Below are 26,606 nucleotides of genomic sequence, written 5' to 3' on the forward strand. Positions count from 1 at the left end.
TAATGCCTTCACAGAGCCCGAACGGAAATCGAGGAGAAACGGTAAAAAGCAATAAATGCTGAAACGGCTATTTTCAAATTTTGAAAAAACTACTATGCCCGAGCTCGACCTCTCAAGAAGGACGAACTCGGGCAGGGGCACTGTTCATACCCTGACCGAGCTCCCCAAAACTCGGTAAGTTCATAGAAGGTCCGACCTCATCCCAAGGCCCACGCCTGAGGTCGGACCTCGGACAAATAAGCTAAGAAGGCCCATCAAAAGGAACGAAGCCCAAAAACCTAAAGGCCGAAAAGGCCTAGGAAAGGCGGTTCCACAAAGATAGGGATAAAACCCCCAAAAGATAAGATAAGATAAGAATATCTTATCCAGGGAAGATCACGGCCAACTACTATAAATACACTGGAGCACCCAGGTATAACACACATTCCATATTCTACATATATCTGCTTGGACCCATGCTAACTTAAGCATCGGAGTGTCATTGCAGGTACAACCACCCGCCGCTCAGCGCATCAAGCTCGGGTCACGGAAACCCCCACCTCGGGTCTTGCCAGACGACCGAGCTCCACGTTTCAGGTAACCCTCGGAACAGTTCTATTATTGAAAACATGCTTCCTTGGTCTTAATTTAGCTAATCTTAATCCTCTCTTATTACCATTCGATGCCTTGATCTGTGTGTTAAGTGTTTCAGGCTTCATAGGGCAGGAATGGCTTAGAGAATGAAGAGAAAGCATGCAAAAATAGAAGGAATACAAGGAATTAAGGAGATGACCAGCGAGAAGTCACACGGTCGCATGGCTAATGCGACCGCGCGAAATGGAAGAAATCAGAGTGACGCGATCGCGTGCTTGATGCGACCGCGCGGATTGGAAGCTGCACGAACGACGCGAATGCGTGGACGACGCGCACGCGTGATACAAAAAACGCTGAGTGACGCGATCGCGTAGACGACGCGGACGCGTGACGTACGCGATCTGCAGAATTACAAAAGTTGCTGGCAGAGATTCTGGGCCGCATTTCAACCCAGTTTTTGGCCCAGAAACACAAATTAAAGTCAGGGAACATGCAGAGACTCAACAAGCTTTCATAATTCACAATTTTAGGTTTTAGATGTAGTTTTTAGTGAGAGAGATTCTCTCTTCTCCCTTAGGATTAGGATTAGGAGTTTTAGAACTTAGGAATATTTTTATCTCATCTTTTTATCAGGTTCAATATCTTTTTATTTCGACTTCTCTTAATTGTTGATTATTGATGTTGTTTATTTGGCTTATGACTCTTCATATTTGGATTGATTTTATTTTATTAATGCAATTGAGGTATTTCAGACTTATATGTTACTGATGCTTGGGCTCTATCCAAATTATTTTCATTCAAGTAGATTTTATTCCCTTTTGGCTTTTGATTGATTAATTGGTAACTCTTGAGTTATCAAACTCATTGTTGACTGAAAATTGGAATTCTTCAAGAATTAATTCGAGATCCAATAACTCTAACTTTTCCCAAGGAAAGACTGGGACTTGAGGATTCGAATTAATTCATTCACTTAACTAACCTTCATAGTTAGAGGTTAACAAAGTGGGAGAAAGATCCAATTCTCATCACAATTGATAAGGATAACTAGGATAGGACTTTCAATTCTCATATCTTGCCAAGAGTTTATTTTATAGTTATTTATTTATTTTAATTGTCATTTGAATTACTTGTCATACTTCTTCCATATTTCCAAAACCCCCAAATTTACCTTTTTCATAGCCAATAATAAGAACATACCTCCCTGCAATTCCTTGAGAAGACGACCCGATGTTTAAATACTTCGGTTATCAATTTATTTAGGGGTTTGTTACTTGTGACAACCAAAACGTTTGTAAGAAAGGTTGATTGCTTGGTTTAGTAACTATACTTACAACGAGAGTTTATTATAACTTCTAAACCATCAATCTTCAGTTCTTCAGTGGTACTATACGCAACCTGAAGCAGTTGTTACTAACTGGGATACGCTAAGGAGAGAATTCCTAGAAAAATACTTTCCAGCTGAAGTCATTGATAGACTGAGGAAGGAGATTTCAATGATCATCCAAGGCAAATATGAGACTCTCTACGAGTATTGGGAGTGCTTCACTAATCTCCTAGATGCATGCCCCCACCACATGATTGACAAGTTGGTATTGATCGGCTACTTCACACAAGGTATAAAGCCTCAGGATAAGACTACGTTAGATGGTGTGAGCAATGGTTCTCTGAAAAAGTACAAGACCACAGATGAAGCATGGAAGCTGATCGCCGACCTGGTTGAGTTTGCTCAGACTCACAAGCGTAACAGGATCAACCACCCTAAGGCTGTGGCAGATGTTTCCTCTAGCAATGAGAATAATGCTCTCACACAATCAATATGTGAGATGACCAACCTACTGAAGCAGATACATCTGGGCCAACAACAATCTCAACACCCTTCACCACAACATAGTCAACAATTGGTTCCTCAGTGAGAATGTGGAATATGTGCTGATTATAATCATTACACTGATGAATGTCCACAACTCCAACATGAGGACAACACTATGGCAGCTACTCACAATTTCTATGACCGCTCGAATCAAGGATACTATCAACAAGGCAACTATAACCAAGGTGGGAACTTTAACCAAGGTTGGAGGGACAACTATAACAGAGGAGGCAGAGACAGCCAAGGAAATCAGAGGTGGAATAATAACAACAATCAGCAGAACCAGTATTCGCAGAACCCTACCTATCAACAACAGAACCAGAACCAGGTTTACAGAGCACCTCACCTAAGGCAGCCCCAAGCGTCTCAGCAAATCCCTCAGATCACTTACCCCTCTTCCTCTTCCAATGATGAGTTACTACACTCTATTGATCAGAGACAGAAGACCATGGAGAACAACCTTCTACTTTAAATGGTCTGAACTCTACCTTACAAGTTCTTGTCTCACAGATTGGATCACTGAATAACTCCAACAATCAGCCTTCAAGCTCCAGTGGAATTCTTTCTCAACCCTTACCCAACCCCAAGGGTGGCATCAATTCCATCACCTTGAGGTCCGGAACCACACTGCAAGAGAGGAATCCCAAGGAGCCAAGCCCACTAGAACACGCCCCGGCTGAGGACATGGTTGAAGTGGAGGATGTTGAAAAGGAAGATGAAGTACAAGACACAGTTGAAGAAAAAGAAACTCAACCAGAGAATGGCACACTAGAAGGAGCTAAGGATACCAAAGACGCCACCCCTATCCCATTTCCACACCTTGCAAGAAAACCCAAAAAGAAGATGGAACTTGACCCAAAAATGGTAGAAATCTTCAAAAAGGTTGAGGTAACTGTTCCCCCTTTTTGATGTTATTCAGCAAGTATCTAAATATGCAAAGTTTCTAAAGGATTTGTGCATACATAAGGATAGGATTAATGAATTAGAAACTATTCCTTTAGGGAGTTCTATATCTGCTTTAATGGGGGATATACCTGAAAAATGTAGTGATCCAGGTCCATGCATGGTTAACTGTACCATTGGGGATGTAATATTTTCTGACTGCATGTGTGATTTAGGAGCGTGCGTGAGTATTATGACTTTGTCTATATATAATGCCTTGAGGCTCCCTCCCTTAAAAAGGTTGGCAGCTCGTTTTGTGTTAGTAGATAAAAGCATTATTACAGTGGTTGGAATTGCTGAGGACATGCTAGTGAGCATCAAGGGGCTCACATTTCCCATTAACTTCTATATCTTGGAGATGCCCCAAAATGACTCAGGAAAGCCGTCATCCATCTTGCTCGGAAGACCATTCCTGAAGACCTCAAAGTTCAAGTTGGATGCATTCTCAAGAACCTATTCTTTTGAGATAGACGGCCAAGCAGTGAGCTTTAATCTGAATGAGGCTATGAAGCATCCTCCAGAAGACCATTCCATCTTCCAGTGTGACATAATTGATGAGACAGTGGTTGCAGTTCATTAGGAAGTAGTAGAAGAGATGCACATGGAGCAAGGTCCAAGTGTGGGGAACCCCTTTGAACACAATGAGGACATTATGCCATCATCACTAGCTCCAGATAATCTAGTGCCAAGTCAGGAGCAGAAATTGGAGTTAAAACCCCTTCCATCCCACCTCAAGTATGCTTACCTTGAGGACAATCAGAAGCTCCCAGTTATTATTGTAAGGGAACTCACATCCCAATAAGAGGAGCAGTTGCTTGGTGTGCTGAGAAGACACAAGAAAGCAATTGGGTGGAGCTTGCCGGATATAGTAGGCATCAGCCCTCAAGTTTGTGAGCACAGAATATTTTTAGAAAAGGGAACAAGGCCTGTTCGTCAACCCGAAAGAAGACTGAATCCCACCATTTTGGAGGTTGTCAAGAAGAAAGTGACCAGACTGCTGGAAGCAGATATCATCTACCCTATCTCAGATAGCGAATGGGTCAACACAGTGCAAGTGGTGTCTAAGAAGTCTGGAGTCACAACAGTAAAGAATGAGCAAGGAGAGGTCATAGTAACTAGAATGCAGAACTCTTGGAGGGTATGCATTGACTATAGGCGTCTCAACCAGGCCATTCATTTTTACCGAATATTTATCAAGGACTTCAGTAAGGTATCTTTACCTTTATCTAGACTGCTACAGAAAGATGTTGAATTTGAGCTGAGTGAGGACTGTATGGAAGCGTTTGATAAGCTGAAGATCATCTTAACTCAAGCTCTAATTGTGCGAGGACCAGACTGGAGTCAGCCCTTTTGAGGTCATGTGTGATGCCTCCAACCATGCTGTAGGAGCGGCGCTGGCCCAGCGCACAGGTAAGGACCCTTTCGTAATTGCATATGCTTCAAAGACCTTAGACGTTGCTCAGTCTAATTAAACTACCACTGAAAAAGAGCTTTTAGCTATTGTTTTTGCTCTGGATAAATTCTGAGCCTATTTACTTGGTACTAAAGTTGTAGTGTACTCAGACCATGCAGCTCTCAAATATCTGTTAGCTAAAAAAGAGTCCAAACCAAGACTGATACATTAGATACTGCTGCTGCAAGAATTTGATTTAGAAATTAGGGATAGGAGTGGTTCTCAGAATTTAGTGGCAGACCATTTGAGTTGTCTTGAGCACATCAAGCATGACTCCACTCCTATCAATGATGCCTTTCCATTTGATAGCTTGCATGTAGTATCTGAAGTAGTTCCTTGGTATGCACCTGTAGCTAATTATCTAGTTAGCCATACTTATGGAGGTATGGTGCTGACCAGATAATTAGAAGATTATGCCTCAATCAGAATTCCAGTCCATTTTAGAGGCCTGCCACTCCTCTAAGAGTTGGTGGACATTTTGGCCCTCAAAGAACAGCTAGAAAAATTTTAGACTGTGGATTCTGGTGGCCTACTCTTTTTAAAGATGCAGCTGCCTTCTGTAAATCTTGTCCCCCATGCCAAAGGTTTGGGAATATATCCAGGAAGGATAAAATGCCCCAACAAATTATGCTATTCTGTGAAACTTTTGATGTTTGGGGCATTGACTTCATGGGTCTATTCCCAAACTCTAGTGGTTATCTTTATATACTGTTGGCTGTAGATTATGTTTCTAAATGGGTGGAAGCCATTCCTACCCGCACTGATGATGCTAACACTATTGTCTCCTTTGTTAGAAACCATATTATCTGTCGCTTTGGATTACCACGAGCAATCGTGAGTGATCAAGGCACTCACTTTTGTAACAGGAGATTAGCAGGACTACTGAAGAAGCATGGGATTGTCCATAAGGTAGCAACTGCCTACCACCTGCAGACTAATGGACAAGTAGAGGTGTCTAACAGAGAGATAAAGCATATCCTAGAGAAGATAGTCAAGCCTAATAGGAAGGACTGGAGCACCAGACTACAAGATGTGCTTTGGGCATATCGGATAGCATACAAGACACCAATCGGGATGAGCCCCTTCCGCCTAATATACGGAAAGGCTTGCCACCTCCTTGTGGAGGTAGAACACAAGGCATTCTACGCAGTGAGATAAATCAACATGGGATTTGAGAAGGCTGGAGCAGAAAGGAAAATGCAACTACAAGAATTAGAGAATCTTCGCTTAGAAGCATATTATAACTCCAGGCTTTACAAAGAAAAGATGAAAGCTGTGCATGATAAGCACATTAAACAGCGAGAGTTCAGACCTTGGGAATTTGTTCTTCTTTACAACTCCAGGCTGAGGCTCATGCCAGGCAAGTTGAGATCAAGGTGGGAAGGTCCCTACAGATTAGAGAAGACAGTGCCATATGGAGTCTTCCACCTGAGCCATCCTTCAAGTTCCAATCTCATAAAAGTCAATGGACATCGCTTAAAGCTGTATCATGGTGAGAATATAAATGATAATAAAGAGATAGAGGTTTTCCTCTTGGAGGACCCGCCAACAGAAGCAGATTAAGCTGGTGGCCCGTCCAACTTAAGGACGTTAAAGCAAAGTGCTGGGTGGGAGACAACCCACCATGGTATGATCGTTCCACTTTTCTTACTTCTATTTTCAGTGACTCTTCTCATTATTTCTGCATATAGACTGCATTTGTATCTACACAAAAAAAAAACTGAATAGAAAGTTGCGTGGGAACAATACAAAAAGTGTGCCAATCGCACAAGCATTACCACGCGTATGCGTCCCTCACGCGTACGCGTCATTTGAGAAATTGGCACTCCACGCGTACGCATCAATGACGCGCACGCATGCCCTTGCGAATTCGATGTAAAAGGATTTTCAGCTGAAAGTTGGGCTGGCTTGGTGCTGGTACTGTGCCCGAGGCACGAATCGCATCACGCGTACGCGTCGTAGACGCGTGCGCGTCACTTTCAACATAAGCACCTTCACGCGTGCGCGTTCCTGACGTGCATGCGTCACTTGATATTTTGGCACACATCCCAATTTGAATAGAGGGTTGTGCGAGAGCCACGTTGCCCTCGCGCTAGAAGCACAAACATGGTCACACGTCCGCGTGACCGACGCTTACGCATCACCTTTCCCTCCGCGCAATCCACACGTGCACGTCGTTCGCAAATCCGTATCTGAACCCTACGCAGCCCTGTTTTTCATATCTAATCTTTTTCTTTTCTAAGTTCTTTCTTATCTCTTCTTCTTTCTTTTCTTTCTTCTATTATCTCCCTTCCTCATCTCAATTCTTCCCTTCTCTTCTTCTTTCTTTACTCTTTTCTTCTTCTTCCCTCTTCTCTCATATTTTCTCAAATCCACAATCCCCATTACCTCCCTCCATCACCTTCTTCTCCAGGTCTTTCCTTTATCTATTTTTGCATTACCCTACTTGGTGTTAGATATCTTAATGGGTGATTTCTTCTATAAATGCTTGTGATTATTATTATTGAGTTGTTTGACAATTAATATTAATTATTTTTGGGATGCTTGCATGTTCCAATTTAATTCTTTCCCTATTATATTAAACATGCTTGCTAAGTGTTTGTAAAAAAGCTCGTATGGCGTTGTGCATTTTTTAAATTATTCTATCCCACTGCTCTAACGCCTGCTTTTCAAAAAACCCCTCTCAATATTTTATTGATTGAATATAATTGTCCATACAAACAGATTGTTAGTTTGAAACACTTGATAATCAAATTAGGCAATTAATGCTTGATCTATGCTACTCATGCCTTTGCCGGCATGCTAATAAACATCTTGCATCTTGCCATCATATGCCCTTGCTATATTTTCATTGATGAACTGATCCCATGGAATCGCGACCATGTTTTTCATTCACTATTTTCCTTACCTGGGCATTGATTATCACTCGTACTATCCCCTTCCTTACTCTAAGCCTTGGACTTACATGTTTCTTTTCCCTTTCAGGATAGCCACCAAGAAAGGTAAAGAGATAGCTACCCCCAAGCCATAGGCAACAAGTGGCACAAAAAGAGCACTAGCTGCGGAACCATCTTCAACAGCTATCAAACCATCAACAAAGCGAGTCAATAGGATCATCAAGGTCAAAGAATCTAAAAAAGCCTTTCTAGCCAAGGACACTGCGCAGTTCACTAACCGCTTCTGTGAGCAGATGTTCCCCATTCTGGCAGTAAGGAACTACAATAACGAGCACCTTCTTATCCTCCCTGCAAACATTGTTGATCTGATAGAGCCCCGCATTGAAAAGAGACACTGAGATTTCTTACGGAAGCAGCCACGGCAGGTCAATCTTTCATGGGTAGTCGAATTCTACTCCAACTTTCACATGCCAACCCTAAAGTCTGTCTATGTCCGTCAGAAGCAAGTCCCCATAACTGAAAAGGCCATTCAGCAAGCTTTAGATCTCCCACCTGTTCCAGAAGGATTGGATGCATACTAAGAAGCTTCTCTCAAGTGCCAGACATATCAATTTGACTGGGACGCCTGATGATTAGATTTTTGATGGTTTAGAATTTCACAAATGAATTCTCGTTGCAAGTATAGTTCCTAAACCAAACAATAATCTTTTCATACAAAAAGTTTTTTGTCACTAAAACAAACCCCTAAATTTATAAACCGAAGTATTGGAACCTCGGGTCGTTCTCCCTAGGAATTACAATAAAGTGTCTTGTTATTGGTTGTGAGTTATTTTGGGGTTTTTGAGATTATAGACAAGAATTATAAATAGCAAAGGAAATAAACTAACAACTAACAAAGCTCTTGGCAAGATATGAGAACTAGAAGTCCTATCCTAGTTATCCTTCTCAATTGTGATGAGAATTGTGTATTGCTCCCACTTAGTTAACTTCTAACCATGGAGGAAAGTCAAGTGGATGAATCAATTTGATTCCTCAAGTCCTAATCAACTCCTAAAGGAAAGACTAGCTATAGAGGCATTCAAATCAATTAGCAACTTCTAATTATCAATCAACAAAGGAATTAGATAACTCAAGAGTCACTAATTACTCTACCTAGGCTAAGAGGAACAAAACCTGCACTAAAATCCAACCAAGCATTTCATCAAACACTTGGAAGGCACAAAAGAAAAGCATAGTAAATTGACAACAAGAATGAAATCTAACAATAATTATTGAAAGGAATTAACAACAACAATTAAAAGAAACACAATTATTATGAATTACCTCTTATTGAATGGAAAGAAAATGGAAGGAACAATAGTAGATCTACAACAAAACAATAGAAAAACATAAAGGAAATTACAACAAAAGAATAGAAGAAGAATGAATGTAACTACAAGGAATTGAAAGATAGAAGTAGAAGAAGATGAATGAAAACCTAGATCTAAGAACTAAACCTAATCCTAATCCTAATCCTAGAGAGAAGTGAGAGCTTCTATCTCTAAAACTAACTTTCCCTCCAAAACTAAGCTAAACTAAACTAATGGTAACTAACTTGTTCATCCCTCTTCAATCCTTGGCTTAAATAGCATCAGAAATGAGTTGGATTGGGCCCACAAGGCTTGTGAATTCGCTAGCCACGAGTTTGCATGAAGTGAATCACGTGCACCAACGGAGCGTACGCATACAGTGCATGTACGCATCCTTATATGTATAGCAACTATGGCAAATCTTATATCATTTCGAAGCTCCGGATGTTAGCTTTCCAACCCAACTGAAACCGCATCAATTGGACCTATGTAGCTCAAGTTATGGTCAATTAAGTGCGAAGAGGTCGGCTTGACAGCTTTTGCGATTCCTTCATTTCTTCATGAGTTCTCCATTTTTACATGCTTTTCCTTCATTCCCTTGATCCAATCTTTGCCTCCTAAATCTGAAATCACTTAACAAACATATCAAGGCATCTAATGGAATCAAGGTGAATTAAATTAAGCTATTTTAAGACCTAAAGAGCATGTTTTCACTCTTAAGCACAATTAAAGGAGAATATACAAAACCATGCTATTTCATTGAATAAATGTGGGTAAAAGGTGATAAAATCCCCAAAAATCAATACAAGATAAACCCTACAAATGGGGTTTATCAACCTCCCCACACTTAAACCAAGCATGTCCTCATGTTTAAGCCAAGAGAGAAACAAAGGGTATCAACATTTATTCAATGTGAATAAACTATATGCAACCTAAACTATATGCAACTATCTATATGAATGCAATTGCTTGGTCAAAATAAATTAATTCCCAAGAAGCATATATGCACAAGGGCTAAAGGACTAGCAAGTCTAATCCAAAATTGAATTGAGCTATTAAATATTTTTACAAACTTGCATGAAAAGTGATACTTATAGATGGAAACATGTAATTGAGCAACAAACCCTCACTGGATGTGTTTGCGCTCTATTCGCTCAAGTGTTTAGGGTTGATTCTCTCAATTCTCCTCTATTTCATGCTTTCTAAGATTTGTTTTTCTTCTAACAATCAACATATATTTCATGCATGCATACATCTATCATGAGGTCTTTTCTTTAGGTTGTAATGGGGCTAGGGTCAAGGTAGGATGCATATATGGTTAAGTGAGCTTGGAATTTGAATCTTTGATAAGCTTAGACTTCCCACCTAACCTATATAATGACCTATACAATTAAGTACTAATCTAACTACCCATTCCTCACTTTTTCACATACTCATGCATTTTCTTTTCGCTTTACAACACATATGCATTGATCTTTATTGGACTTTACTTTGGGGCATGTTGTCCCCTTTTTATTTCTGTCTTTTTCTTTGTTTCTTTCTTTTTCTATATTTTTTTTCCATATTCTTTTTCTTTTTTCTTTTCTTTTTCTTTTGTTTTTCTCATTTTTCTTTTTTTCTTTCTATGTACAAGAACATCAATGCATAAGGTTTTACATTTGATCAATACATGAGTATGTACCCAATTTCTAATATTTTTCAATAACAATACAAAATACACCCCTTTTTCCCAACCAATGTCCCAAGTTTTCCCACTCTTGAATGATGCTCACACACACTAGCCTAAGCTAATCAAAGATCCAAATAAGGACATTTATTGTTTTCCGCTTTAGGCTTGTAATGTGCTAAATTAAGAACAAGTAGGTTAATCGTATGCGCAAATTGGCTAACAATGGAAGATAAAAGGTAAGGCTATTTGGATAAATGAGCTAATGAAATGATGGCCTCAATCATATAAATGCATGAATACACAAAATAATGGAAATAGAGAATTAAACAAATCAATGATCACAATCATAGAAAGAGAATAATGCACACAAGAAGGAAAATAAGTGGTTATAAGATGTAACCACACCATTAGGCTCAAATCTCACTTGCTTGTGTTCTTAGCTCAAAACATGATCCATAACATATATAATTCAAGCAAGTTTTATGAAAAGTTTTCACTTAAATCAATTGAGATGCCCTATAGATAATTTTCTCGAAAAATTTCATTATTTTGACTAAGCTTATTGTGTATATATATGCAAAAATAGAAAAATGAAAGTAACAATCCTAAAATCCTAAAATGAAATGCAAAAGTGTTGAGATTAGAAATTTGTCACCCAAAATCACCAACCGGTCCGACAACCTCCCCACACTTAAAAGTTTGCACCGTCCTCGGTGCATTGAAGGATAAGCAAGGGGGTACGGCGAGTCTCCGGATTGCTGCGTGTTCTTTCTTCCGCTTCCATGTTTGCTTGTGGTGCATTGTTCATGGAAAACAAAAATATAACACCATAAGATGAGAAGATATAAAAACAAGGAAGCATACATTGTTGGAATGAGGTACTAATCACTAGAATTGAGTGAGTGAATTAGTGTGACATTAATGACAAATAAGTGTGTGAATTCTAAATTACGCGGTTTAGAACACACATTAGCATAAAAGGGCGATGTCACAAAAGAAGCATGCACTTCACTTATCCTAGTGTGCTTGAGATGCTTTAAGTAAACTTGTAAGGTAAAACAAGCATTAAAGAAGCATGGAAGCATTCAAGCTAAAACATATATGGATGCATAGAATCATCAAATATAATGCATTGAGGTAAAGGCACAACATCATCCATCAAGAGGTTGCCTAATCACAGAATAAGGCTCAAACCACATGGTGGCCAAATCATGTAATTCAAGAAGAGTTACAAGCTCGAAGGCAATTCTCATCACTTGGTATTCTTAAAAGGTAAGCATGAAGAACTCAAAACCAAGTAGCAAAATATAACCTCAATAATAGAATCCAACAAAGGTTATAAACATAATGATGTTAAGAAAACATCCCATTTTAACACTCAACAGCAATTAATGGTAAGCAAGAATAACAATCCAACACTTACAATGAAAAAGAGAAAATGAAATGAAAATTAAATTAAAACTAACTAAGCAACTAACTAACTAACTAATTAGTTAACTAAAATAAATGGCTATCAATGGTGTTTGGATGTGTTGGATGAGGTGTAGAAGAAAGGGAAGAAGAAAGGAAAAGGAAAGAAATAGAAATAAGAAAGGAAAGGAAATGCTTGAAATAAGGGAATTCGCGTGTATGCACGCATGGCGCGCGCGCACGGATGGTGGTGCGATGGATGCGACGCGTACGCGTACATGATGCGTCAGCGTCGATGGCTTATTCCGAGAGTGGCGCGTAAGCGGCAGGTACGCGTACGCGGCATAGGTTTGTGCCAAAGGCACAACATTGGCGCGGCGCAGGCACAACTCTTTGGAAAATGCATGGAGGGTGGAACTTCTCAATCCATGCGTATGCACGCATGGCGCGCGCGCGTGGATGGTCGAAAATGCTGGAAGTGCGCGTACGCACCATGTACGCGTACACGTGGATGGTGCTCTGTTTTTCAAAAATATTTTTTCTATATTTTTGCACCAATCCAAGCATTCCAAACCTCCAAACAGCTACCAAAACATCATAAAACCTTATTTAACATACTTAAACTACCAAACATACTCAACTAACTAAATAAAACATGAAATTAAACTAATTCTACTAATATTTACAAAAGAGAAAAAATGAAAAGAATTTACCATGGTGGGGTGTCTCCCACCTAGCACTTTTATTTATTGTCCTTAAGTTGGACTTATGGGGAGCTTCTCTCAAGGTGGCTTGTGCTTGTACTCATCTTGGAACTTCCACCAATTCTTGGACTTCCAATAAGCTCCATCATTCAAGATTAATATCTCCAAGCTTTGATGGAGTTCTTCACAAACCATGGGCTCCCAATGTTGATCCTCATGTGTTCCCGAATCCTATATTTTGTCTTCACACCCATCTCCAAGTTGATTATCATTAATCCATGTGGGTGGTGAGCAAGGTGAATTCTCAACAAAGTGACCAAACATCATCCTAGACCCAAGCAATCTAGTTCTACACCAACTCTTGCTATTAAGCTTTGAACATATAACCATGGTGAACCTAGAATGGCATTTCCAACCACTAACCATTTCCTTTTTACTCTTAAAGCCACAAATATATCTAAGTTGACCATCCATTTCAAGCAAACCATATTCAAGGGGAATAATAAAGCTTGAGTATAAGGAATTTACCCACTTGAATGAGAGAGTGGATGGTGGTGGCTTGGGGAGAGGTATTTCCAATGTGCTAGTAAGCTCCACTCCCTTATTTTCTTCCTTGATTGCCTCCACCTTTTCACAAACTTCTTCACTTTCAATCTTTTGTTCATCATTTTCATCCCACTCTTCTCCATCACTCAAATCATAAATGGGAGGATGAGAGAAATCTACCTCCATATCACTTTCAAATTCATTAGGAAAAGGTTCTTGAAATTCAAAGGATTCTTCACCAAGAAGATTGGATGCATGATCTTCATCACCAAGGAAACTCAATTCTTGCTTCACTCCTTCCAAGTCTTCATATGGGATATGCCTTGGAGGTTGTGCACATTCCTCCTCAATATCAACTTCAATCTTCTTAGAGGAGTTTTCTATAACTCTAGGTTCCCATGGAGGTTCCGCATCTCCTAGGTCTTCAACCACTTCTTCCCCTTCTTCAATAATCATAGGCTCCTCCAATTGTTCTAACACAAAGTAGCATTCTTCCTTTTCCACCGGAGTTTCCAATCTCTCTTTCATGCTATGTTCCTCTTTAGATTCTCCACATGTAGCGATGAGAGTTCCTTGAGTGTCCAAAAGTTAGGATGCTAGCCGGTTTACCACCTCATCCAAGGCGGTCATGAATTGTTGCACATCCCTTGTCATCTCCTCTTGTCCTTGAAGAAGAACACCGAGGGTTTCATCCATTAGAGGTTGGGGTGGATGCGAGGGTTCATCATATTGGGGGGAGGGTTCATAATAGGAAGGTGGTTCATCATAATTAGGGTGTGGTGGTTCAACATTCTCCATTTTTTCCACTTGTTGCACAACATGCTCCATGGTTGCTTGAAATTGATCCAATGCTTCCTTGAGATGATCCCTTAATTCTTGTTCCTTTTGGATGTCATGAGTAAGATCATAGGGCTCTTGGATTGATGGACATGAGTATTCTTCCATGTGAGATTGTGGTGGAAGGTAGAATTCATCTTGTGGTTGAAAATTTTCATTTATTGAAGGCGGTTCTTGGAAGTATTGAGGTTGGAATGGTGGCGGTTCTATGTGTGGCTCATATGGTTCAAAAGGTGATTGGTATGGTGAATATGGATCAAGGTCATATGGAGGTATTTGGTGAAAAAAGGCTTGTGAGTATGGTTGAGGGCTATGTTGAAGGTATGATTCATAGGCATATGGTGGTGGTTCTTGAAAGTCACAAGGAGATTCACCATAGCCATTGGATTGGTATGCATCATAGAATGGCTCTTCGTCCTAGTGCATTGGTGGAGGTTGTTGCCATGAAGATTGATCATATGCATATGGCTCCTCCCACCTTTGGTTGTCCAATCCTTGATGCATGTTATCATTGAAATTCATATTTCCTACAACATAATTGTAATCACACTCATAGACAAAATGAGAATTCATGATGAAAAGAGAAAACAAAAATCAAAAGCTAATAGAAGACAAAAGAAACAAAATGCTACAACTAGCAAATAAAGCAAAAAGCAAGATATTCACACTATTCACATATATACAATAACCAATAACATAACACCATTGCAATTCCCCGGCAACGGTGCCATTTTGATGATTGGATTTTTGATGGTTTAGAATCTCACAAATGAATTCTCATTGCAAGTATAGTTCCTAAACCAAACAATAATCTTTTCATACAAAAAGTTGTTTGTCACTAAAACAAACCCCTAAATTTATAAACCGAAGTATTGGAACCTCGGGTCGTTCTCCCTAGGAATTACAATAAAGTGTCTTGTTATTGGTTGTGAGTTATTTTGGGGTTTTTGAGATCATAGGCAAGAATTATAAATGGCAAAGGAAATAAACTAACAACTAACAAAGCTCTTGGCAAGATATGAGAACTAGAAGTCCTATCCTAGTTATCCTTCTCAATTGTGATGAGAATTGTGTATTGCTCCCACTTAGTTAACCTCTAACCATGGAGGAAAGTCAAGTGAATGAATCAATTTGATTCCTCAAGTCCTAATCAACTCCTAAAGGAAAGACTAGCTTTAGAGGCATTCAAATCAATTAGCAACTTCTAATTATCAATCAACAAAAGAATTAGATAACTCAAGAGTCACTAATTACTCTACCTAGGCCAAGAGGAACAAAACCTACACTAAAATCCAACCAAGCATTTCATCAAACACTTGGAAGGCACAAAAGAAAAGCATAGTAAATTGACAACAAGAATGAAATCTAACAACAATTATTGAAAGGAATTAACAACAACAATTAAAAAAAACACAATTATTATGAATTACCTCTTATTGAATGGAAAGAAAATGGAAGGAACAATAGTAGATCTACAACAAAACAATAGAACAACATAAAGAAAATTACAACAAAAGAATAGAAGAAGAATGAATGTAACTACAAGGAATTGAAAAATAGAAGTAGAAGAAGATGAATGAAAACCTAGATCTAAGAACTAAACCTAATCCTAATCCTAATCCTAGAGAGAAGTGAGAGCTTCTCTCTCTAAAACTAACTTTCCCTCCAAAACTAAGCTAAACTAAACTAATGGTAACTAACTTGTTCATCCCTCTTCAATCCTTGGCTTAAATAGCATCAGAACTGAGTTGGATTGGGCCTACAAGGCTTGTGAATTCGCTAGCCACGAGTTTGCATGAAGTGAATCACGTGCACCAACAAAGCGTACGTGTACAGTGTGTGTACGTGTCCTTGTACGTATAGCAACTATGGCAAATCTTATATCATTTCGAAGTCTCAAATGTTAGCTTTCCAACCCAACTGAAACCGCATCATTTGGACCTCTGTAGCTCAAGTAATGGTCGATTAAGTACGAAGAGGTCGGTGGTGGACGAAATTGTGATCATCAATGTTGTACTCTTTGTTGTTGTATGGAATAATTATAATGGCTCTTTGCTATGTATGGACACAACTCCGTTCAACTAACCAGCAAGTGTACTGGGTCGTCTAAGTAATAAACCTTACGTGAGTAAGGGTCGATTCCACAGATATTGTTGGTATGAAGCAAGCTATGGTCATCTTGTAAATCTCAGTCAGGCAGATTTAAATAAATTATGGAATTTGGAAAATCAAATAATAGTAAATAAACATAAAATAAAGATAAAGTTACTCATGTATATCCATGGTGGGAATTTCAGATAGGTGTATGGAGATGCTGTGCTCCTCCTAAATCTCTGCTTTCCTACTGCTTCATCCAATCCTTCTTACTCCTTTCCATGGCAAGCTGTATGTAGGGCATCAACATTGTCAATGGCTACATCCCATCCTCTCAGTGAAAAAGGTCCAAATGCTTTGTCACAGCACGACTAATCATCTGTCGATTCTTGATGAGCGGATAATTTATACGCTTTTTGGCATTGTTTTTATATAGTTTTTAGTAAGTTTAAGCCACTTTTAGGGATGTTTTCCTTAGTTTTTATGTTAAATTCACATTTCTGGACTTTACTATGAGTTTGTGTGTTTTTCTGTGATTTCAGGTAAATTCTGACTGAAATTGAGGGATTTGAGCAAAACTCTGAAAAAGGCTGACAAAAGGACTGCTGATGCTGTTGGATTCTGACCTCCCTGCACTCGAAATGGATTTTCTGGAGCTACAGAACTCCAAAAGGCGCGCTCTCAACGGCGTTGGAAAGTAGACATCCAGGGCTTTCCAGCAATATATAATAGTCCATACTTTATTCGAAGAATGACGACGTAACTTGGCGTTAAACGCCAAGTACATGCTGCTGTCTGGAGTAAAACGCCAGAAAAACGTCATGATCCGGAGTCAAACGCCCAAAACACGTCATAACCTGAAGTTTGACGCCAAGAAATGCCTCTACACGTGGATGATCAAGCTCAGCCCAACACACACCAAGTGGGCCCCGGAAGTGGATTTATGCATCAATTACTTACTTATGTAAACCCTAGTAGCTAGTCTAGTATATATAGGACCTCTTACTATTGTATTAGACATCCTGGATGGTATTTTCTATCCTGTGATCACGTTTAGGGGGCTGGCCATTCGGCCATGCCTGGACCTCTTGCTTATGTATTTTCAACGGTGGAGTTTCTGCACACCATAGATTAAGGGTGTGGAGCTCTGCTGTACCTCAAAGATTAATGAAGTTCTATTTTCTTTTATTCAATTCTCTATCTTATTCTTATTCCAAGATATTCATTCGTACCCAAGAACATGATGAATGTGATGAGCTAATAACTCTCATCATCATTCTCACTTATGAGCGCGCGTGATTGACAACCACTTACGTTCTACATGCAACACAAGCTTGAATGTGTATCTCTTAGACTCCCCAACAGAATCTTCGTGGTATAAGCTAGATAGATGGCGGCATTCATCTGGATCCGGAAAGTCCAACCTTGTCTGTGGTGTTCCGAGTAGGGTCCTGGGAATCCGGAAAGTCTCACCTTGTCTGTGGTATTCCGAGTAGGATTCCGTTCATGAATGACTGTGACGTGCTTCAAACTTTAACCTGCTGGGCGTTAGTGACAAACGCAAAAGAGGGATTCTATTCCAGTAGGAGCGGGAACCAACCGGTGATTGGCCGTACTGTGACAGAGTGCGTGCATTAGCTTTCACTGCGAGGATGGGATGTAGCTATCAACCATGGGTGATGCCTCCAGACTGGTTAGCTGTGCGAGTGACAGCCGTACAGGTTATTTCCCGAGAGGAATGAAAGTAGCCACAGCTGATAGTGAACCCCTATACAAAGCTTGCCATGGAAAGGAGTAAGAAGGATTGGGTAGAAGGAATAGGAGAGCAGGCGTCCTAGAGCTCTACAGCATCTCCATTCCGCTTATCTGAAATTCCTACCAATGAATCTACATAAGTATTTCTATCCCTTTTATTATTCCTTTTTATTTATTATTTATTCCAATAACCATCAATCAATTTTATCCTCCTGACTGAGATTTACAAGGTGACCATAGCTTGCTTCATACCAACAATCTCTGTGGATTCGACCCTTACTCACGTAAGGTTATTACTTGGACGACCCAGTACACTTGCTGGTTAGTTGAACGGAGTTGTGAATTCCAATAAAGAAAACCTCACACAGGTGCTGCCCCTTAGAAGCCTTCATCTCAAAATAAACAGTGTCCTAAGAGTAAAATCATACAAGACCAAAAAGTCAAATCACAATTTCGTACACCAAGTTTTTGGCGCCGTTGCCGGGGATTGTTCGAGTATGGACAACTGACGGTTCATCTTGTTGCTCAGATTAGGTAATTTTCTTAACAAAAACTTTTTCAAAAATTTTTCTTTTTATTTTTCGTTTTTCCTCACATTATTTTCGAAAAAAATTAATAAAAATACAAAAAAATTAGAAAATCATAAAAATCAAAAATATTTTGTGTTTCTTGTTTGAGTCTTGTGTTAATTTCTAAAGTTTGGTGTCAATTGCATGCTTTTAAAATATTCTTGCATTTTTTCGAAAATTTCATGCATTCATAGTGTTCTTCATGATCTTCAAGTTGTTCTTGATAAGTCCTCTTGTTTGATCTTGATGTTTTCTTGTTTTGTGTCTTTTCTTGTTTTTCATGTGCATTTTTGCATTCATATTTTCCAAGCATTAAAGATTTCTAAGTCTGGTGTCTTGCATGTTTTCTTTGCATCAAAAATTTTTCAAAATTGTGTTCTTGATGTTCATCATGATCTTCAAAGTGTTCTTGGTGTTCATCTTGACATTCATAGCATTCTTGCATGCATTCATTGTTTTGATCTAAAAATTTCATGCATAATGCATTTTTGTTGTTTTTCTCTTTCATAATTAAAAATTCAAAAATAAAAAAAAAATATCTTTTCCTTATTTCTCTCCAAATTTTCGAAATTTTGGGTTGACTTGGTCAAAAATTTTCAAAATTAGTTGTTTCTTACAAGTCAAGTCAAAATTTCAATTTTAAAAATCTTATCTTTTCAAAATCATATCTTTTTCAATTTTTTTTTTATTATTTTCGAAAATTTCAAAAATCTTTTTCAATTTATTTTCAAAATCTTTTTCTTATCTTTATATGTAATTTTCGAAAATTCACTAATAATTAATGTGATTGGTTCAAAAATTTGAAGTTTGTTACTTTCTTGTTAAGAAAGGTTCAATCTTTAAGTTCTAGAATCTTATCTTGTAGTTTCTTGCTAGTGAAGTAAATAAATTCAAAATTTTTAAATTAAATCCTTTTATCTTTTATTTTATCTTTTTCAAAAATTTTATATTTTTCAAAATTTGATTTCAAAATATCTTATCTAACTTCTTATCTTCTTATCTTTTTAAATTTTGATTTCAAATCTTTTTCAATCAACCAACTAACTTTTTGTTTGTTTCTTATCTTTTTCAAAACCACCTAACTACTTTTCCCTCTTCTATTTTCGAAAATATCTCTTTCTTTTTTCAAAAATTATTTTTAATTAATTAATTGTTTCATGTTTCAATTTTCGAAAATCACTAACCCTTTTTCAAAAAAAAAAAAAATTTTATTTTCGAAATTTCCTTCTTCTTTTCTTCTTCTATTTAATTATTTAATTACTAACACTCATCTTCACCTCTATTCATCTAAATATCCGAACCTCCTTTTTCATTCTTCTACCCCCTTTCTTTTTCTACTAACATAAAGGGAATCTCTATACTGTGACATAGAGGATCCCTTTTTCTTTTCTTGTTTTCTTCTCTTTCATATGAGCAAGAACAAGGATAAAGGCACTCTTGTTGAAATTGATCCAGAACCTGAAAGGACTCTGAAGAGAAAATTAAGAGAAGCTAAATCACAACAATCCAGAAGAGACCTTCTTGAAAATTTCGAACAAGAGGAAGAGGTGATGGCCGAAAATAATAATAATAATGCAAGGAGAATGCTTGGTGACTTCACAAAGCCAACATCCAAGTTTGATGGAAGAAGCATCTCCATTCCTGCCATTGGAGCCAATAACTTTGAGCTTAAGCCTCAATTAGTTGCTTTAATGCAACAAAACTGCAAGTTTTATGGACTTCCATCTGAAGATCCTTACCAGTTTTTAACTGAGTTCTTGCAGATCTGTGACACTGTAAAGACAAATGGAGTTAATCCTGAAGTCTACAGACTCTTGCTTTTCCCTTTTGCTGTAAGAGACAGAGCTAGAGTATGGTTGGATTCCCAACCCAAGGATAGCCTGGACTCATGGGATAAGCTTGTCACTGCATTCTTGGATAAGTTCTTTCCTCCTCAAAAGCTGAGCAAGCTGAGAGTGGATGTTCAAACCTTCAAACAAAAAGATGGTGAATCCCTCTATGAAGCTTGGGAAAGATAAAAGCAGCTGACCAAGAGATGTCCATCTGACATGTTTTCTGAATGGACCATATTAGATATATTCTATTATGGTCTCTCTGAATTTTCGAAAATGTCATTGGACCATTCTGCAGGTGGATCTATTCACCTGAAGAAAACGCCTGAAGAGGCTCAAGAACTCATTGACATGGTTGCAAACAACCAGTTTATGTACACCTCTGAGAGGAATTCCGTGAACAATGGGGTACCTCAGAAGAAAGGAGTTCTTGAAATTGATGCTCTGAATGCCATATTGGCTCAGAACAAAGTGTTGACTCAACAGGTCAACATGATCTCTCAAAATCTGAATGGATTGCAACATGCATCCAACAGTACTAGAGAGGCAGCTTCTGAAGAAGCTTATGATCCTGAAAACACTGCCATGGCAGAGGTTAATTACTTAGGTGAACCTTATGGAAACACCTATAACTCATCATGGAGAAATCATCCAAATTTCTCATGGAAAGATCAACAAAAACCTCAACAAGGTTTTAACAATGGTGGACGCAACAGGCTGAATAATAGTAAGCCATATCCATCATCTTCTCAGCAACAGACAGAGAACTCTGAACAAAACACTTCTAATTTAGCCAATATAGTCTCTGATCTGTCAAAAGCCACTTTCAGTTTCATGAATGAAACAAGATCCTCTATTAGAAATTTGGAGGCACAAGTGGGCCAGCTGAGTAAGAAAGTCATTGACACTCCTCCCAGTACTCTCCCAAGCAATACAGAAGAGAATCCAAAAGGAGAGTGCAAGGCCATTGATTTAATCAAAGTGGCCGAATGCACCAAGGAGGAAGAGGACGAAAATCCCAGTGAGGAAGACCTCCTGGGACGTCCTTCAAGCAAGAAGGAGTTTCCTATTAAGGATCCTGAGGAATCTGAGGCTCATCTAGAGACCATAGAGATTCCTTTAAATCTCCTTCTGCCATTCATGAGCTCTGAAGAATATTCATCCTCTGAAGAGAATGAAGATGTGACTGAAGAGCAAGTTGCTCAATATTTAGGAGCTATCATGAAACTGAATGCCAAGTTATTTGGTAATGAGACTAGGGAAAGTGAACCTCCCTTGCTCATTAGTGAACTGGATACTTGGATTCGGAGAACTCTACCTCAAAAGAAACAAGATCCTGGCAAGTTCTTAATACCTTGCACCATTGGCACTATGAGCTTTGAAAGAGCTCTATGTGATCTTGGATCAGGAATAAATCTTATGCCACTCTCTGTAATGGAGAAGCTGGGAATCATTGAGGTACAACCTGCCTTGTTCTCATTACAATTGGCAGATAAGTCCATAAGACAAGCTTATGGAATAGTAGAGGACGTGCTAGTAAGGGTTGAAGGCCTTTACATCCCTACTGATTTCATTATCCTAGACACTAGGAAAGAAGATGATGAATGCATCATCCTAGGAAGACCTTTCCTAGCCACAGCAGGAGCTGTGATAGATGTCAACAGAGGTGAGTTAGTCCTTCAATTGAATGAGGACTACCTTGTGTTTCAGGCACATGGCCATCCCTCTGTGACAAAAGAGAGTAAGCATGAAGAGCTTCTCTCAGTTCAGAGTCAAGAAGAACCCACACAGTCAAACTCTAAGTTTGGTGTTGTGAAGCCACAACCAAACTCTAAGTTTGGTGTTCAAACCCCATATCCAAACTCTAAGTTTGGTGTTGGGACTACACTAACATTGACCTGATCACCTTGCGGAGCACTGTCAAGCTAATGACATTAAAGAAGCGCTTGTTGGGAGGCAACCCAATTTTATTTATCTAATTTTATTTTATTTTATTTTGGTGTTATTTTTGTGTTGAATTAGGTACATGATCATGAGGAGTCACGAAAAAAATCAAAAAAAATTAAAAACAGAGTCAAAAATAGAAGAAAAAAATTTTTCACCCTGGAGGACGCACAGGCTGGCGTTCAGCGCCCAGAAGGAGCATCTGGCTGGCGTTCAACGCCAGAACAGAGCATCTTTCTGGCGCTGAACGCCCAAAACAAGCTACATCCTGGCGTTTAACGCCAGAATGCGCAGACAGAGGACAATCTGGCGCTGAACGCCAGAAACAAGCTTGAAACTGGCGTTCAACGCCAGAAACAAGCATCACATGGGCGTTTAACGCCCAGAACGTGCATCAATGGGCGTTTAAACGCCAGAATGATACATGAAGACATGTTACATGCCTATAGGGAGAAGGAATGGTATTTCTTTTCACCTCAGGATCTGCGGACCCCACAGGATCCTCACCTCAGGATCTGTGGACCCCACAGGATCCTCACCTAACATATTCCCACCTTACTTCCCAATCCTAGTTGTTGTGATGTGATTCCCCATGTCACAATTCCCAACATCTTCTCCATCAATCACCTCAATTCCTCCTCCCAATTTACCCATTCACCATTCACATCAACCTCCTCTTCCCCATACACCCCACCTACCTCCATAAAAATTCAAATTCAATTTCCCACCCATTCCCACCCAAAATGGCCGAACCTATACCCTCCCCCCTCCCTATAAATACCCTTCTTTTCTTTTCCATTTTCACACAACACAACCCCACATTCTCCCACATAGCCGAACCCTCTCTTCTCCCTCTCTACCATATTTCTTCTTCTTCTTCTACTCTTCTTTTCTTTTCTTGCTTGGGGACAAGCAAATTTTAAGTTTGGTGTGGTAAAAAGCCTAAGCTTTTTGTTTTTCATTCACCATCAATGGCACCCAAGACCGGAGTTTCCTCAAGAAAAGGGAAAGGGAAAGCAAAAGCTTCCACTTCCGAGTCATGGGAGAAAGAGAGATTCATCTCCAAAAGCCATCAAGACCACTTCTATGATGTTGTGGCAAAGAAGAAAGTGATCCCTGAGGTCCCTTTCAAACTCAAGAAAAATGAGTATCCGGAGATCCGACATGAAATTCAAAGAAGAGGTTGGGAAGTCTTAGCCAACCCCATGCAACAAGTCGGAATTCTCATGGTTCAAGAGTTCTATGCCAATGCATGGATCACTAGGAACCATGACCAAAGTATGAACCCAAGCCCAAAGAATTATCTCACAATGGTTAGGGGGAAATACTTGGATTTCAGTCCGGAAAATGTGAGGTTGGCGTTTCATTTGCCTATGATGCAAGGTGATGAACGCCCCTACACAAGAAGGGTCAACTTTAACCAAAGGTTGGACCAAGTCCTAATGGATATTTGTGTGGAAGGCGCCCAATGGAGAGTAGATTCCAAAGGCAAGCCAGTCCAACTAAGAAGACTGGACCTCAAGCCTGTAGCTAGAGGATGGTTGGAGTTCATTCAAAGATCCATCATCCCTACAAGCAACCGATCTGAAGTTACTGTGGATCGGGCCATCATGGTTCATAGCATCATGATTGGTGAAGAAGTAGAGGTTTATGAAGTCATAGCCAATGAACTCTACAAAATAGCTGACAAGCCTTCATACATGGCACGGCTAGCATTCCCTCACCTCATATGCCATCTATGTTATTCAGCTGGAGTTATCATAGATGGAGATGTCTCCATTGAAGAAGACAAGCCCATCACCAAGAAGAGGATGGAGCAAACAAGGGAAGCTCCTCACGGCCTCCAAGAAGAACATGAGGAAGTGCATCATCAACAAATGCCTCAAGGAATGCACTTCCCTCCCAACAACTATTGGGAGCAACTCAACACCTCCTTAGAAGATTTGAGCCATAATGTTGAACAATTAAGGGTGGAACACCATGAACATGCCCTCACTCTCCAAGAAATAAGAGAAGATCAAAGAGCAATGAGGGAGGAGCAACAAAGGCAAGGAAGGGACATAGAAGAGTTGAAGAACATCATTGGTCCTTCAAGAAGAAGACACCACTAAGGTGGATTCATTCCTTGTTCTTTATTTCTTTCTATTTTCGGTTTTTAATTATTGTGTTTATCTATGTTTTGTGTCTTTATCTCATGATCATTAGTATGTAACCATGCCTTAAAGCTATGAATAAAATCCATTAGTCCTTCACCTCTCTTAAAAGAAAAATGTTTTAATTCAAAAGAACAAGAAGTGCATAATTTTCGAAATTATTAGTGAATTTAGTTTAATTATATTGATGTGGTGACAATGCTTTTGTTTTCTGAATGAATGAATGAACAGTGCATATGTCTTTTGATCTTGTTGTTTATGAGTGTTTAAAATTGTTGGTTCTTGAAAGAATGATGAACAAAGAGAAATGTTATTGATGATCTGAAAAACATCATGAAATTGATTCTTGAAGCAAGAAAAAGCAGTGAAAAAAAAATTTTATAATTACAATCAAAAGGAATAAAAGCCAAGCAGAAGATCCAAGGCTTTGAGCATCAATGGATAGGAGGGCCCAAGGAAATAAAATCCAGGCCTAAGCGGCTAAATCAAGCTGTCCCTAGCCATGTGCTTGTGTCATGAAGGTCCAAGTGAAAAGCTTGAGACTGAGTGGTTAAAGTCGTGATCTAAAGCTAAAGAGTGTGCTTAAGAGCTCTGGACACCACTAACTGGGGACTCTAGCAAAGCTGAGTCACAATCTGAAAAGGTTCACCCAGTTATGTGTCTGTGGCATTTGTGTATCCGGTGGTAATACTGGAAGACAAAGTGCTTAGGGCCACAGCCAAGACTCATAAGTAGCTGTGTTCAAGAATCAACATGCTTAACTAAGAAAGTCAATAACACTATCCCAAATTCTAAGTTCCCCCAGAGACGCCAATACCTCTAAACTACAAAGGAAAAAGTGAGATGCCAAAACTGTTCAGAAGCAAAAAGCTACAAGTCCCGCTCATGTAATTAAATTAATATTCATTGATATTTTGGACTTTATAGTATATTCTCTTCTTTTTATCCTATTTGATTTTCAGTTGCTTGGGGACAAGCAACAATTTAAGTTTGGTGTTGTGATGAGCGGATAATTTATACGCTTTTTGGCATTGTTTTTATATAGTTTTTAGTAAGTTTAAGCCACTTTTAGGGATGTTTTCCTTAGTTTTTATGTTAAATTCACATTTCTGGACTTTACTATGAGTTTGTGTGTTTTTCTGTGATTTCAGGTAAATTCTGACTGAAATTGAGGGATTTGAGCAAAACTCTGAAAAAGGCTGACAAAAGGACTGCTGATGCTGTTGGATTCTGACCTCCCTGCACTCGAAATGGATTTTCTGGAGCTACAGAACTCCAAAAGGCGCGCTCTCAACGGCGTTGGAAAGTAGACATCCAGGGCTTTCCAGCAATATATAATAGTCCATACTTTATTCGAAGAATGACGACGTAACTTGGCGTTAAACGCCAAGTACATGCTGCTGTCTGGAGTAAAACGCCAGAAAAACGTCATGATCCGGAGTCAAACGCTCAAAACACGTCATAACCTGAAGTTTGACGCCAAGAAATGCCTCTACACGTGGATTGATCAAGCTCAGCCCAAACACACACCAAGTGGGCCCCGGAAGTGGATTTATGCATCAATTACTTACTTATGTAAACCCTAGTAGCTAGTCTAGTATATATAGGACCTCTTACTATTGTATTAGACATCCTGGATGGTATTTTCTATCCTGTGATCACGTTTAGGGGGCTGGCCATTCGGCCATGCCTGGACCTCTTGCTTATGTATTTTCAACGGTGGAGTTTCTGCACACCATAGATTAAGGGTGTGGAGCTCTGCTGTACCTCAAAGATTAATGAAGTTCTATTTTCTTTTATTCAATTCTCTATCTTATTCTTATTCCAAGATATTCATTCATACCCAAGAACATGATGAATGTGATGAGCTAATAACTCTCATCATCATTCTCACTTATGAGCGCGCGTGATTGACAACCACTTACGTTCTACATGCAACACAAGCTTGAATGTGTATCTCTTAGATTCCCCAACAGAATCTTCGTGGTATAAGCTAGATAGATGGCGGC

The 26,606-nt window shown here is 39.2% G+C and overlaps 1 protein-coding gene across 1 annotated transcript; it reads left to right on the top strand.

Moving 5' to 3' along the window:
* The first annotated feature begins 6,002 nt into the window (after positions 1–6,002).
* On the top strand, positions 6,003–6,401 carry LOC130962817 (uncharacterized). Its single transcript, XM_057888983.1, has one exon. It carries the CDS (start codon positions 6,003–6,005, stop codon positions 6,399–6,401), a length of 399 nt encoding a protein of 132 aa, XP_057744966.1.
* Positions 6,402–26,606: the final 20,205 nt, after the last annotated feature.

The sequence above is a fragment of the Arachis stenosperma genome, chromosome 2, assembly GCF_014773155.1.
Source record: "Arachis stenosperma cultivar V10309 chromosome 2, arast.V10309.gnm1.PFL2, whole genome shotgun sequence".
Lineage (NCBI taxonomy): Eukaryota > Viridiplantae > Streptophyta > Magnoliopsida > Fabales > Fabaceae > Arachis > Arachis stenosperma.

What these genes read in the sequence shown, in the direction of transcription:
- LOC130962817 (XM_057888983.1), top strand. Translation starts at nt 6,003, where the DNA reads ATGGGATTTGAGAAGGCTGGAGCAGAAAGGAAAATGCAACTACAAGAA.